Here is a 16307-nt window from a genome sequence, read left to right as displayed (position 1 = left end):
TGGACATTGGCAAGGATGTCAGGATACGAGGACTGTGATAAGCTAACTGGATTGCGAGGTTGGATTGCTGAGCTGCTCGGCTTCTCATTTGTATCTGCTTGAACATAACCACTGCTGGTATTTTCAAACTGTACTCAATTGGACCAGGATCTCAAAGGATCTTGCAAACAAATATTAATCCTCATTGTTATCTCAGGAGACAGACCAAAAAACAAATCCTATCTACATAGGAATAAAGAGAAAATTGAGTTGGAGAGAGCCCTGGCTTTCTTTCTGTAAGACTTTAACAACCAATCTATTTGGCAAACATACTGAGCATTGATGCTTTGTGAGGCACAGATGCACGATGAATGCTTTCAAACTGCCGACTTTTATAACTTGAAAGGGCCCATTTTAGAGTTGTGACTCACTTATGAGCCTGAAAATGCTATATCCGTATGTATGAATCAGACCCTGGAAGTATAAGTTTACAAAGTATTACATTACCATCAACCACAGATTACAAACCCATTGATGAAATGCTTAGTTTACTTAGCAACAGCTGAAACTTAAGTGGTGAAAAATAATCTAATTATCCAGGATACTGCAATAAACCAAGGTGCTGGCAGGATGCTTCCTCAGCACTGTGATGCCTAGTTTATGACTACTTCTACAACTGTCAAAGAAAATTGATCACAAGTAACATGTTTCAAATTTAAGTAAATCAACAGGAATTGAAGCATCTCTGGGGATTAGGGCTTGAAAAAGGATAGGCCTCTGGGTGATTTCCTAAAGATGTAAAAACTAAATCATTCGTGGCAGATCAGGAAAACAAGCTTGTGTTCTATGTAGCTTTTCACTTTGCACTCCCCTACATGTGATCTTATTTAAATAATAAAAGCAGATAAATAGAACAAATGAGACTTTCAGATCCCATCTACCTCTATTCCTTGAGAAACTGGTTTATATCGTACTGAAAAACTAAAGCAAACGAAAACTTTTTTGAAACGAGAAATTTGAAAATTAGAACACAGATCACTTAGTCATTTAAATACCTTATTACTTATTGAAACTTCAAGTTCAGTTTTATGTAAAATTGTCCTCTTGATAGAGAAAGTTGTAAATGTATATGATTTTAGAGTGACAGGTTCACCTCTAGTTATAAAACGGTAACCTCCACAATGGTTAATTAATTTCCTAGATGGAAACAGGTTCAATCCCTGGGTTGGGAAGATCTCCTGGAGGAGGAGGAAATGGCAACCTGCTCAGTATTCTTGCCTGGAAAATTCCATAGACAGAGTAGTCTGGTGGGCAGGAGTCCAAGGGGTCGCAAAGGGTTGGACATGACTGCGAGACATAGAACACAACCACCACTCTAAATTTGGTTATTTTGGTTTTCAGGAATAAGGGTGTTCATTTTATCTTAGTATGAATAAAATTTAGATTATATTCAGGGTCCATATCCAATAGAAATTGGAGGCCCAAATCAGATGTCCTTTATGAACTGGTGCTAAAAGGATAAAAATCTGTTTAGTTACAAACTAGGATATTCTAATTCTACCAGGATTTTCCTTAGCAAGTCCCCCTTCATAATACTGATGCCTGAAGACATAAACAATCCTTGTGTTAAAAACAGCTATTTTATATGAAATGTATGTTGTACAAAGTATCATTATGGGGCATGATTTGTTGGTGATATTCCACAATATCATACAGTGTAGTAAAGTAAGTTTCAACTACATTTCAGAAATTACCTTCAAGCAATTAATAAAAATGAACTATAAGTGACAGAGTTTAAAAAAAGTCCAAATTGATTAAGGGAAGAAATGAAACATGCTTTTAAGACACTGAATGGTAGATTCTAAACATAACTGAAACTCCATTCCTCAGGATGTCTTGGGTAACTTAAAAAGTAAGTAACAAATTTATTTTCACCTGTTTTTAGTGATGGAAAGAATTTATTCTTAATCCACCTAAAATGCAGTTTAGATGACAAGAAGCTATTCAAAATAAATTTTATTGTTTGCTTCTCCAATTTTCCCACTTTGAAAAAAAAAGCAAACTATTCTTAAGTCATTTTTAGAAAATTTTCTCAACTAGTGCCTATTAGTTAATGCATACTTAAACGCTCTTAGAGATAAAACAATGAGCTGAATAAAAACAGTGTTTCCGGCTACAATGTCTTAACTAAAGGAAACTTTTCCAGTGACAGAAACAGTGCCTAGCATCTCTAGTTTATTACAGACTTCCACGATGGTTGCTTTTTGGCTTGGTAACATTGCCACCAAAGTTACCAGCCTACCTTTCTTTCCCCCTTCTTCAGTCTCATCCCAAAGCTGGCCCCTCACCCACATTATAAAACTTGCAGTCAAAAGCAAAAGAATATACTGAACAAAGAAACATTTTAAAAAATTCTCAAACTGTGTAGAAAGTTACAATCCTCTTCTATCTCCTTTTGAAGTTTCAGTATTGACAGAGCACAGTGTTGATCAAATACATGTTCTTTCCTCCTTTTGGATATTCTCAATGCACATTCACATATTAAATGCTCTAAGAAGTAAAAAGGGAAAAAAGCACCTTTCTTCATGTAACACAGGGCTGGCCCACAGTACCCAGCCCCACCACCTCCAAAACAGTTCCTCACCTTCCTTTGAAACTGTTCAGGGAAACACACTTTGGGATGAACACTACCCTATGGCATCTTCATAGAGCCAGTAAAATCTGAAAAAGTGTAAGTCAGGATGGGATAATCCCAATTTTCAGGACCATGAACTCTGGAAGACTGACTTCTTTTAGTACAAATGCTCCTGAAGTTTCTCTGAAACAGCCTGAGGCCACACTTCCCAGGCGCTTCATAAAGGACTGTTTTTTGCAGGTCTGATGTCCACAACACAGGCCAGACCAGAAGCAGAGACAGGGATGCTGTGATCTGGTCTCAGGCAGCCTGCTCCTGACAAATGTAGGCCACAGAAATGATGCCAGATATTTGCCACTCTGCTTCCTCTTATCAAAGTAAGAAAGAAAGAAAGAAAAAAAGAGAGAGAATGGCAGGAGGGAGGAAAGGAGGGAGGGCAGGAGGGGAGAAAGAAAGGAAAAAAAGAAAAAGTTCTTAAATATAGGCATGGAAAGTAATATCAGGAATAGACACCTCCTATAGGATGCCTCCTCATTAGTGGAGAACATTTTCCAGATTTTCCAGAACATTTTTCAGAAACGTCTATGTGTGCTGTACTTGGTAGAAGGGGACAGATAGGTTTGCAAAACAAACTGCTTCAGAAAGCCATCTGCCTGTCTCTCTCTCTCAAAAGCTCTCTCCTTAAAAAAAATATTTTTAGAGTTATTCTAATTAAGAAGAGAAGTTCTGTCGGGTGTGAATACCCTTTTATATGGAAAGAATGTTTGGAGGGCTCAAAGATGGGCCTGGTAGAGCTCATACAAATCCAAATTCCAAACCAAATAACAGGAGAGTTGTGTATTATATTTCAGTATTGCAAATTTCACAAAAGAATGGAAGGCAGGCCAGAAAGTAAGCAGTTAAGGAAGAGAAATATGCAGGCTACATCACGAATTCAAAATTAACTTGCAAAAACAAAGCAAATTTTTAAAATATCTTTGTATCTTACAAGTTATAGCCTAGAGATCTGTGCAACAAAATGGGCATTTTAATGAAAAACAGAATGGGGAAAATCTCCTACTATCACAACGCTGGTTAATGATTTTCTTCTCTACACTTGTGCAATTATAAAATGTTATCTTTGGAAGAGAGAAGTTTATAAATCCATGTAGTTTGCAATGAGGAATCCAAGGCAGAAAGAAGCAAATTGGTTGGCCCAAGGTTGTTCAGCCTCTAAATTGCACAACTGACACTAAATCCCAGGGTCCCAATCACGAGTCTGGGCTTGCTCCCTTCCCCAAGCCATGGATTTGGTCCAGGTAGGTAACTCTTGGCTACAGACTCATTCCTGATGTGAAACACAAGTTTTGCTTTCTTGTGCCTCTTTATATGAAAACAGGGAAGGTCTGTCATCTGATAACCTCAGCATGTTAAAAAAAAACACACATACTTTGGGATGTGAAAAGATCTGACACAGCTTGCCTTGGGCTTTCTGTATTTGGGGACGATGGATCAAAAAGTTAAGATGAACCATTTTGAAACGAAAATGAACGACATGTGCACGATACTGAAGCTATGTTACGTAACTGGCCTTGGGAAGCAGAGGCACTAGATGTACACATTGTTCGATTATGCTTTTACCTGCACTGTTACATCGTTATGCACCATTCTGGGGCTTCCCTGGCGGCTCAGACAGTAAAGAATCTGCCTGAGATGCGGGAGACCTGGGTTGATGCCCAGGTTGAGAAGGTCCCCTGGAGAAGGGAATGGTACCCACTCCAGTATTCTTGCCTGGAGAATTCCATGGACAGAGGAGCCTGGCGGGCTACAGTCCATGGGGTCGCAGAGAGTCGGACAGGATCGAGTGATTAAAGCTTTCACTTTTCACTTTCAAAACAGATTTCCCATGAGTCAGCTGGATTATGCAGAGAAAGATAAAACTATGTAAAGATACTGAAATTGACATTCTACGCTCCACCCTAATCACCATGTAGTGAAGTCCACAGTTGACAAGTTCTAGATCAGTACAGAAAGCTTCTAATCAGGTCTTTAGTGCCTCAATCTTAAGTATAAGTGGACTGCTAAAGTTGCCTAAATACTGAAGGAAAACTTCTAAAAGAGACTGAAGACAAAATAAAAACAGACAAACAAAAACCCAGAAAAGTACATCTCTGGGGGAACAGAAAATACACAAAGAGAAAAAATATTAAAGATTATCATTAACATCTCTAAAGAAATAAAAGAGTACATTTATGAATAAAAAAGCATGATGCTAGTTTAAAAAATGGGCATTTGAGGATCAAATATGAGACAATGGAAATTAATATACAGTAAAGAAGAAATAAAATTCCAAAAGAAAGACCTTGAAAAAAAATTGAGATTATCTTTTATATATGAAGCAAACAAAGAGGTGGGAAACAACACAAAGGGAAATGAGAAAATTATGGAACTCACAGAGAAGGACAAATATCTACACAACAAAAAAACAGGAACAAAACATCATTAAATAATTCAAGAAAATTTCCAAGAACTGAAGGAGATTAACTCCAAGATTGGATAGGCCTACTGCATTAAAATAGAATAATTTCACCATGATATACCCTTGCGCTGGAGAAGGAAATGGCAACCCACTCCAGTATTGTTGCCTGGAGAATCCCATGGACAGAGGAGCCTGGCAGGCTACTGCATATAGGGTCACAAAGAGTCGTACACAGCTGAGTGACTGAGCATGCATACCGTGCTGCAATTTTAGATCACTGATCCTAAAAGTTTCCATCAAAAAACAGACAAAAAATGAGAACAGCATCAGACTGCTGCACCCTGGATGTCAGAAGTAAATGAAGTCCACAATGTTCTCAGAGAAAATGCTTTTCAAACTAGAGTTTTCCATCCAGCAAGAGAGAAGAATGAAGTTGCCATATCTTCAAGGTCTCAAAAAAATATCTCTCACCCACCACCTTCCTTCAGAAGCCACTGGAAGATGAATTTTGTTAAAATGAGGGAATAAGTGAAGAAAGAGGGAAAAATGAGGTTCAAGAAAAAAGATATGCAACATACAAATAAAGCAAAGGAAACCTCCACTTTGAGAAGCAGCTTAGAAAGTCCCCAGACATTCAAGTTCGAAGCAAAATTGATAGATTTTCCCCAATATATATATAAATCCAGTAAAATTATATTTACATAATGTAGAAGAATTTAGAGATGACTTAGTCTAAGTATATAAAAATTAGCAAAAACTAAGAAAACAAATTGAATAAAAAACCTAAGAAAACTAAGCAATAAAAAGAGGTGATTATTAATTTCAAAGAAAATAAAAGAATGTGCAGAAAAGGCAAAATGATTATAATATACCATATAGTTCAACTACAAGTAGAGTTCACACAGTAATAATAATGTAACTGTGGAATATAGATGATTGGTGTTTATGTAACTTACTGGGAAGAAAAATTACTTTTTGTGTGGGTAGAGTCAGGAAAGCAACATGTGTATGAAAGTGAAAGAAAACTAAAACCCCAACTTCCTGAAAAATCTAGATGAAAAATCTAGAGGTAGCAGTATAAGCAATATCATTTGGAACTTTGGAAAGTTGTTACCAAAGAAATGGCTAAATGAATTTAAAGTGGTTGCTTCTGGGAAGAAGAAATGGGGGAGGTGTGTTCTGGGCTTGCTATTTTTGCAACAATTTTCATACAGATATTTTTCTTTGTTAAATTATTTGTATGTATGTATGTGTACATTTTAGTTTCTTTCAAAAGCTAAATTTAAAAATACTTAGTTACTACGAACACCAACATCCCAATATTTAATAGTTCTATAAACTTCTAAGTCCTTGCTATATGTCTATTGCTAATTTCAACTGGAATTTTCTTCACCAAGGTCACAATAGGTTCCCTCCCCAGTTCCTCCGATTTACATAACAAGTCTATTTTTGCTTGTTTGTTAAATGGCAAGGTTAATACTGCAGATGCTCTAACTGATGAACCCAGACTCGCTGAGCAGTTCTGAGACTGCATCTAGCTCTGCATTACCAGAGCTCTCAGACAATATATCAAATACACATGGACCCTTCTCACTAACTGTTGAGAGTTCAATAAAACCAAATATTCACCTATAAGCACCTTATCTGTAATCACGTGAACACTATTAAAAGTAGGCACTACAATCAGCAAAGCACTTTGAGGTATCCCCACCTGTCTCAACCATAATCAACACTATAACCAAAGAGGTGCCAAAATGACTCAGTATTGCCATTAGACAAACATTTCTGATGGAAGTCTCTGCACAATGTGAACGTCTCCAAGTTTTGATTATAAAGGCAGCAAAAGACAGCCCTCTACCGAAAACTGGTCAGATTAGAAAGAAAAATACATACTCATCAAGACATTGCTGTATGCAAAGTATCTTAGGAAAAGTTCTTTCTCATTCATTTAAAAGAAGCTCATAATAGAACCCCACATTTTCAAGCATAAGTCTCTACATGTTTCTGGTCTAAAATGTGTTCTTTCTCCCACTTTTAAGGACACTATAAGGCAAATTATGTTCTCAGGAAAAGAAACAAACTTACCTTTCACAAGCTCGGACAGTCCATGCGGCAATTATCCATAATGAGATACTAAAAACCAAGAGTACAGTTCCTGGGCATATAGTCATTAAAGTCTTCATAACAAAACGCGTATTGAAGTTTATCTTATTAAGTGCTCCAATGCTTCTAGAGGAGGCATCAGTGAAAAGTTTGCTATGTAAAAGCATGACTCTGGCAATCAGATAGAGTCTTAAGAACATTGGTATAGACAAAATGATATCCACGTCAGCGGTGGTGGTGGATGGGGCATAGGAGAAGGCAAGCCGGGCCGTCCATGTGAACGTGTAATTCCCAGGTATGGGGTGAATAGCACACACCAGTATCTCCAAGCAGATGAAGAAGATACGCTCATAAGTCATGGCTATTCTCCAGTCATCTGCACCGTTGTCCACCATGAACAACTGGAAGATAAAGGAGAAAGTCAGCTCAGCATGGCTCAGCGCAGGTTTTCAAAACACATCACAGGCGACGTCAAGCAATCATGGCACGTGCTAGGCCTTAACTTCTAAATGCTAGTAGCCAGGTACACTATTTTAAGAAAATGGCATTGGCACAGAAGAACTTTATTTTGTAAAAATTAAGATTACAAACTCACCATACAGGAGCTGAAGCTATTTTGGAGTCTATGCCCCTGTTCAATCATGTCAGTGACAGCATTTAAAAACAAGGGACTGGGGCCTAACAGTAACGTACCTCCCCCTTAGCTGAAGTCAGAAAGGCTTGCCTTGTAACAAGCTGTTCTTCTCCTTGAGGATCTAGATGGAAACCTGGCACAATTCTAGCCATATTCTCAGCAAAATCTACTTACAGTGCCTGGGCAATCGGTTATACCCTCTAATGCAACAATACAGGCGCGTTCTTACAGATAATCTTATTTTTGGCTTCTGAAAGAAAATCACAAGGGACCACAGACAAACGTGGCAAAAACATGTCTCCCAGCTGCCTTGCCACTGCTCTATATTTTAACTCTTTCCTTCTGCTCTCCCGAAGCCTTCCCTCGGATTATTAATTTGTTTTCAATCTTTCTTTCCATAATAAAGGTTCCTCTTCCCTGCTTCTGTCATTCCTCACTCCACAATGAACGAAAACAAAGAAAAGAAAGAAAAAGAAGATAGATAGACAATAAAAGGAACAGAAAAGAATGTTTCCTGTCTTCCCCGGCTGTTCAGTAAACAAGTCCCCCAGGCTCTAGACCACAAACAACCAGAGGCATCTGGAAGTGCGTGGTGACATTTCTGACTGCCACAGTGACTTGTGAAGGCTACTGGCATTTAGAGCCGGGAAGCCAGCGGTGCCAAGCTCGCTGTAATTCTGAGAGTCCCACGCACAAAACAGACCTGTCTGCCCAGAATGCCAACAGTGCTCTCCCACTGAGCAAGATGACATATTCTTTGCCTTTTGGTAGGTAGCCAATTTCTGTACAAAGCATGAGATGAAAGCAACCCAAGTGAGAACAGAGAGTTCTCAGGTATGAGTTGCAGGGGAAGCTGGTTGAGCAGATCTTCACGATGATTGGATTCTATGATCTCTGTTCCTCTGGAGTCAAAATAGTCATTTCCCCAATACTTGAATGCTAAGTTGCTTCAGTCGTGTCCGACTCTGTGCAATCCTATGGACTGTAGCCTGCCAGGCTCCTCTGTCCATGGAATTCTCCAGGCAAGAATACTGGAGTGGGTTGCCATGCCCTCCTCCCCCCCGCAGCACTTAGATGGTAACAAATTCCCATTCTAAGTTAATGGTCCTGCAGGTCATGGCCACTGCCCACACTGTCATTCAAACACTGCCCTCAGCGCTACTTGCAAAGACAGGAACTTGAGGACAAAATGATCACTTCTTTCTGGTACTTCAAAAAAGTTAGAGAATAAGCAAGATCTCTTATCAAGTTTTCAACAAATTAAGTTATGGCAACATATGGTTTTCTGTACGCCTTTATCATTAACTTTCTACCTAGGGAACTCTAAGAGTTTGATAAATAAATGCTGCTACTGCTAAATTGCATCAGTCGTGTCCAACTCTGTGTGATCCCATAGACGGCAGCCCACTAGGCTCCCCCGTCCCTGGGATTCTCCAGGCAAGAACACTGGAGTAGGCTGTTCTTTCTCCAATGCATGAAAGTGAAAAGTGAAAGTGAAGTCGCTCAGTCATGTCCGACTCTGTGCAACCCCATGGACTGCAGCCCACCAGACTCCTCCATCCATGGGATTTTCCAGGCAAGAGTACTGGAGTGGGCTGCCATTGCCTTCTCCAAATAAATGCTAAGAGACTGTAAAAATTAGACTTTCCAGTTTCCAAGAAAGAAACAGATCATAAATAAAACCATTAAGTTGGCCACAGAAATATTCTTGTGCAGTTCACCACTTTCAATACCACACTGGCATAAAAGAGTTCAATAATAAAGATATACAAAAGATTGCATAGATATAATGGTAGAAGCCTTCTAAACTGTTTATCAATGACTATTTACAGGATACTCTATAACTCTTCAGGAATGTGAACCCAAAATCTCTTAAGGTCCTTATGTCCAAAAGGATGTCTTCCTCCAACTAGCTACTTTGAGAGGCTCTATACATTCTAGAGGCACTATCACTACTCTTGGTAAAGTGCTATCAAGTGCCAGTGTAAGTCATGTAAGAAAAGCAATATTGGTATTTAAGTCTACATTTCCATTTCTACTGAAAATGATATTACCAAGTTTGTCTCCTTTCTTCACCAAACATGGCTCTGAACGACTTGGAAACATATCAAATCCACCCCCAAAAGGAGTCATAAGCACCAAGACACCGGATAGACAGAAGCTGTGCGACAGATTCTCAGCACGATTCCAAGACAGGCTTTCCTCGCGCCCTTCTGGGCAAAAGCAGCATCAGAGCAGAAGGAATGCCTTCTGAGGTGAGCGGTAAAGCAATGTGTAATTCTGACAGGTTACTTCCAGGCTCCGATTTCTCCTGGTCCTCCCCCATCACTCCCAGAGCACTTGCTCCTCTGACCTCAGGCTTCCCATCACCCTCTCTGCTCACTTCCCTAACGAGGCTGGTTCACTCCACTCCTTCCCAGCACTCCAACCACTGTGCCATCAGTACCCTCAGCAGCCTTCTCCCTCGTGTTCTGGTGGACCTACCCTGGTCACTTTCCATCGCGGATGTGCAGGCGGGCTGGGCCCACCACAGGCCCGGGCCTTCGGTGCCGCTGAACCCTCAGTATCTCTGCCATCATCCTCCGACCCCACAGCTTCTGCTCCAGACAGGCGTCTTTCCCTCCAGGGCCAACTTTGCTCCTGTCAGCACACTTGCCCGTGGTATCAGAAATACCTCCATTTTATACTTCAGTCACAAGCTCACCTACATCTCAATCTTTTCCCCTTATTTCCACTCTCTTCTGTTCCACCTATTTACAGCAATGTTCCATGGAAATCCAGTTCCCCTCCACCGACAGCCCCATTCCTGTGCTTTCTCCATCTCAGCAGACGATACAAGCAAGTTCAAATGCCCGCCGTTCGTGAAAATCAGAGCAACACAAACAAGGGCTTCCCTGGTGGCTCAGATGGTAAAGCGTCTGCCTGCAGTGCGGGAGACCCGGGTTCGATCCCTGAGTCAGGAAGATCCCCTGGAGAAGGAAATGGCAACCCACTCCAGTACTCTTGCCTGGAAAATTCCATGGACAGAGGAGCCTTGTAGGCTACAGTCCATGGGGTCACAAAGAGCTGGATGCAACTGAGCGACTTCACTTCACTTCAACACAGAGTCCCTGCCAGCTCTGTGTCTGCCCTAAGTAGTCTTCATTTTCTCACTTTTCTTTCAGCCCTAGCACCTCCATGGGGCTTTCATCCTCATCATCCATCACCCCACCAATACAGCTCTAAGGGTCAGTCAAGATACCTTAATTATGAACTCTAGTCCTTCCAACTTAATCTTTATCTCACTTGATCTGATATTAATCATTTCTTCCTTCCTAAAAAAGATCTCCGGCTTGTGTGACATTGCTTTTTAAAAATATCTGCTGCCATTCTGAAGAATCTATCTCATTTTTTTCCCTGAAAAAAAGCACTTTCCCCTTACAACCATTCACGAGCCCCTTCTCTACCGTCCTCTGTGGTATCCATCTCGGACTCTTCCTTCTGTACTTTCCAGGAGGACCAAGTCCATGCCTTTTACCTCTACAACCAGATTCCTCCTACTGGAAGCCATCATCCATCCTCCAGTGACCTTCTGAAAATGGAAATTATACAATCCTATTGCTATCAAGAATAAAACCATTCCAAGCCCCCCTCCCCCCATCAGTTCAGCAATCTGGTTTTGCCTATCTCTGCAAACTCATTCCCTATTTCTCTTACATCCACCTCTGGTTGCAGATTTCAGAACACACTACCCTAATCATGGTTCTCCGTCCTTGTCCATTCTGTCTTAAGGAAAGTCTTTCCACCAAGCAAATTCTTCTTACTTTAAGACCAAACTCCACAGTCTCACCTTCCTTAGGACACCGTCCAGGCTGAGACAGATCTGCAAGTCTCCCTCTTTTGTTCCACCGTGATCTCTGCGTGTGCCCCTTATAGATGCCACCACGGAGGACAAGAAGGACTTCTTTGTCAGACCATCACTCTAGTCGCCTGCGAGGCTCCATATCTATCTGGCAAAGAATTATAAACACTTGGAAAATGAACTGCCTTGCTGTTTCTCAGTTAATATTGATTACCCTAATCACTAGACAGGTCCTAATGCTAATTGAGCATGCTCCGGGGAGATGAGAACACTAACAATGAACACAAGTGAAATAAATATATGATAGTTTCCAAATTTGTAGAGAACACATCCTATTAAATGCTAAGTCATTGCAGCAGCATAATCCTGCAATTTGACAGCATGTTCAATAATGTCCCCAGAGAAATTTTCTACCGTGTAGTTGCTTTTTACTATCTGGGGTTTAATCAACACCTGAAATTATTTTAATTCTTGGTTTTATCATAGTACATACTTCAGTGCTAAAGAAAGAAATATTTCCTTCTACTCTTCACCTACCCCCCATCCTTAACAGTTGCTTGTTCCTTTGTTTTTTCATTTATTCACTAAATATTCAGTGTACTGAATATTCACTATGTGCCAGGCATTCTGCCACGTATTAGCCCCAAGGCAGGATTTGTAGCAGACAGAGAGTCTGCCCCATGGAACTAACTTTCACCAAGAAAAGAAAAGAAAATCAAAGAAGCAGACCTAAAGCAATTTACTAAAATAATTATGTCTGTGTATACGGCCATGAAGGAAACAAACAAGAGATGAAGCAGAGAATGATAAACTGGAGGTGACAGCAGATGTGGTCATCAGGAAAGACATCTTGAGAAGCAGCACTTAAGGCAACATCTGGAGAAAGGGAAGAGCCAGCCATATAAACTGCCAGAAGAAGAACATCCCAGCAGAGGAGACCGCACACGTAAAAGCCATCGGCCACAAAAGCTCAGCATGCTTAAGGAAACGTAAGAACGCCAGGGTGGCAGATCAAGGGGCCGAGAGAAAGGAGAGGAGTGTGGAGGGACACGTGGGGCCTGGACGACCACAGTGTCAAGACTGGATTCAGCCCGAGTGCGCTGAATCTGCTCAAGAGTGCTAGGCAAGAAACGACACGATGCGATTTGCAGATTAAACCAGAGTTTACGAGCGAGGATACAAGTTAGGAAGTTCTATTGCATCTGACTGGTAGGTAGTATCCCCTTGACCTGGACCAGGATCAGTGAGGGTTGCCATGGAGATGAATACAGTGGGTGCACTAGAGAAATATTTTGGAAATCTAGCTAGAACTTGCTGATGGGCTGAATGTGGGAGTGATTCAAAAAAAGAGAATCAGAGACGACCAAGCTTCTCCTCTGACAAACACAGCGGATGTCTGTGTCACTTCCTGAGTACAATGGGCTGGACGTGGGGAGCACAGAGGTTCCGTTTTGGCCACTGTCATTTCAGTATAGATGCCAAGTAGGCAGCAGAATATGCAAGTCACTCAGAGGAGAACTTTGGACTACTGAAAAAGATTTGGAAGGCATCAGTAAAGAGTTTTATGAGATCAAAAGAAAATTTAGAGGGAACGAAGAGGGCAGGACACAGGGCCAAGTCCTGAGGAGCCCCAAGGTGGAGGGCAGCCGGGACGCCAAGCCTGGCTGTGAAGCAGGAAGAAAAGAAAATGTTTTTAGAGTCAAGGGCAAGGGCTGTCAATTATAAACTGTCAAATAATAGTTACCAGGTTCAGAGCTATGATAAGGCGCCCAATATTCTATACAGAATAAGAAAACACTCTAAAGTTTCATCAACTGACTCCAGGTCAAGAATGAAAATCCAACTGTAAAAATATTCCCATTACATTAATATGACCCATATAATACATAAACAATCTCTTTTAAGCTGACTTGTGGGGGAGTTAGAGTAATCAAAATGACAGATATTAAACCATATCTGTATTCATTTCTCATTTTGATGTTGATCAAAGAAGAAAGATTCCAGGGCAAAAGCATGATGGTTTCATCTACTTTAATCCTAGAGCTGTGGTTAATGGTCTTTGCCAGAGTAAAGTAACTTGTGGGCATAACAGGACATGCTCTCCAAATATATCCCATCACAAGCTTTTCCATTGCAACCGCTTTCCATTTGCTCAGCTATCCAACGCACAATCTACTTCAAGCTCATCATCCAAGATGAGGTGGCAGTGAGAGTCAGCGGCGAAAAGCGGGTGGCACAGGCCCGCCCCATGATCAGAGGAGAGGGAAGGACTGAGCGGCAGACGCCTCAGCCGCTTTCTAACTGCAGAATAACTGCTTACACTGCCGTGTTAGTGCCTGTGCAGTGAGGTCAGCCAGCTACATGTGTACCCCCTGGGGCCTCCCCACCCCTGCAGCCCATCCCTCTAGGTCATCGCACAGCACTGGGCTGAGCTCCGCGGCTGCACGCGTCCCACAAGTTCTCCATTTACACCTGGCCCTGGATACATGTCAGCCTACTCTCAGTCCTTCAGGAAAACAAGTGTTAGGTATCAACACGTGTGTACGACATCTAGGAAGGTGGTACGGATGAGCCCGTTTGCAGGACAGGAGCAGAGACGCAGATGCAGAGAGCAGACTTGTGGACTCAGAGGCGGAAGGGCAGCCGCCTTTGACTCATGCTTTTTCTCTCCAGTGAGGTGAAAGCTCTCTGGTCTGATCTCAGGACACTGTCTTATATATCATGAGTTTCCTTTCCAGTAGAGAATTCACAGCAGTGCTCAGCACAGAAGTGGAGCTTGAAAATCATTCTAAATAAAATAAGTTTAGGCATGTATCTATTAAGAAAGTAAGTATAGGTAGAGTAACCAAAACGACAACAATAACAAAAAAAAAAAACCTCTGAAAAGGAAAAGTAAGATGGAGAAGCAGTTCTGGTAGATTATTGAACAAGACTGAAACCATGTGGTACTGGGACATAGCTCACTGAGAGGCCGGCGGGACAGCACAGAAGACTAGACCAAATGAGACCCAACACACCAGGAAATTCACAGTATTATAAGGCAGACCGTCAAACCAGTGAGGAAAACACAGTTTATTACAAAATGATTTGGGGACAACTAAATAGCCAACTGGAGAAACATAAAGTTGAATGGATGCTTCACACCAAATATATCAAGAAAAATTCCAGGTAGGTGGAAGATTTAGATATAAAAATGAAACTAAACTACTAACATAGAAGAAATCACGTAAGAATTATTCTGTAAGCTCACTAAAAGGAAGGTCTTTTAAATTATTTATTTACTTTTTATTGATGTATTGATTTACAATATTGTGTTAGTTTTAGGTGTACAGCAAAGTGATTCAGTTATACATGTATATGTATTTTCTTTTTCATATTGTTCTTTATTATGGTAAGGAAAACCTTTTAACTCTGACAAAAACACCAGAGTCTTAAAAGAAAATATTGATTTTTTTTTTTCATTAACTATACTAATCTTTCTGCTTTCAGCACCTGGCCAAAACTATAATAAAGAGAATAAAAAAGACAAATACCAAAACATAGGAAAACTCATTTCATAACTGTTATCACAAAAAAACCTAATTTCCCTAATTGTATAAAATTTCCTATAATTCTTCATGAAAGAGATGAGCAGACTAACAGAAAAATAAACAAATGATAAAAATAGCAGGTCATGGAAAAGGAAATAGAAATAGTTCTTAAACCTATAAAAAAAAAAAGCTCAACTTCGATCATAAGGCGAAAATATGATACCATGTTTTTGACCTGTCATACTGAACAATATCTAAAAGTTTCATAACACACTATACTAATGAAGGTGTGGAGAAATAGGAGCACTCATACACCGGGTGGAAGTGTAAATCAGTACAACCCCAGGGAGGGCAATTTATCAGGTTATAAATGTACATGTTCTTTGACCATGCAATTTCACTTTCTTAGATAAAATTTGTCCTATTGACATATTTACATATGTGAGAATAAGCATGTATGGATATTTTTATAGCATAGATTGTATATTAGCAAAAGATTAGAAATAATCTCAATATCCACTAATAGGGAAAAGGGTTAAATAAATTGGAGATATCCACAAAATGGAACAGTAGGCTATTTAGACAAGATGATAAAATTGTTATATATTATTCAAGGAAATGGTCTATTAAGTCACTCAGCTGAACAACAATAAGAGCATTCTATATGCTCCAATTTGTGTAGCTTTGTTAACAGGAGAACATATATCCATATTTTTATGTGCATAAAATATCTGAAAGAATATTCTAGAACTTACTGATAAATGCTGCTTAGTGGAGGTAAAGTGAGTGACTGGGGATGAGAAATGGAAGGGAGACTTTCAATTATACATTTAAAAAATACTCTTATTGTGGAGTCATGTGAATGAATTAATAACAAAAATAAAGGAAATGACTGAAGAAGAGAGGAAGGGAAAATGAGAATGACTGAGTTCATTAGACATTCAATTGCAACCCTAACAAATAGTTTATATGTGCAAACCTGCTAAGCTAGAAAGCAGTAACTGACATTCAAAATGATAATCTACAGACATGAAAGGCATTGAATACAATTTAATAGGAACTGTTCTGCTTACCAAGGCAAAACCTTGAACCATTACATTACATAACTGTTTTCAACAGCATGAACA

General features: G+C 40.1%; 1 protein-coding gene across 3 annotated transcripts in view; it reads right to left on the bottom strand.

The window, feature by feature from the left end:
- KCNN2 (potassium calcium-activated channel subfamily N member 2) overlaps positions 1–16307 on the bottom strand; it is a 480003-nt gene that overhangs the window by 113164 nt on the left and 350532 nt on the right. For all 3 annotated transcript variants that reach the window (XM_070462358.1, XM_070462356.1, XM_070462357.1), the window contains one exon: positions 7158–7576. In XM_070462358.1, the coding sequence (XP_070318459.1) occupies positions 7158–7576 (419 nt within the window). The remainder of the gene's footprint in view (positions 1–7157; positions 7577–16307) is intronic.

This window comes from Odocoileus virginianus, unplaced genomic scaffold (genome assembly GCF_023699985.2).
Source record: "Odocoileus virginianus isolate 20LAN1187 ecotype Illinois unplaced genomic scaffold, Ovbor_1.2 Unplaced_Scaffold_3, whole genome shotgun sequence".
Taxonomy (NCBI): Eukaryota; Metazoa; Chordata; class Mammalia; order Artiodactyla; family Cervidae; genus Odocoileus; species Odocoileus virginianus.
Note: the sequence above shows the minus strand (reverse complement) of the source record. Positions and strands in the feature narration are given on the sequence as shown.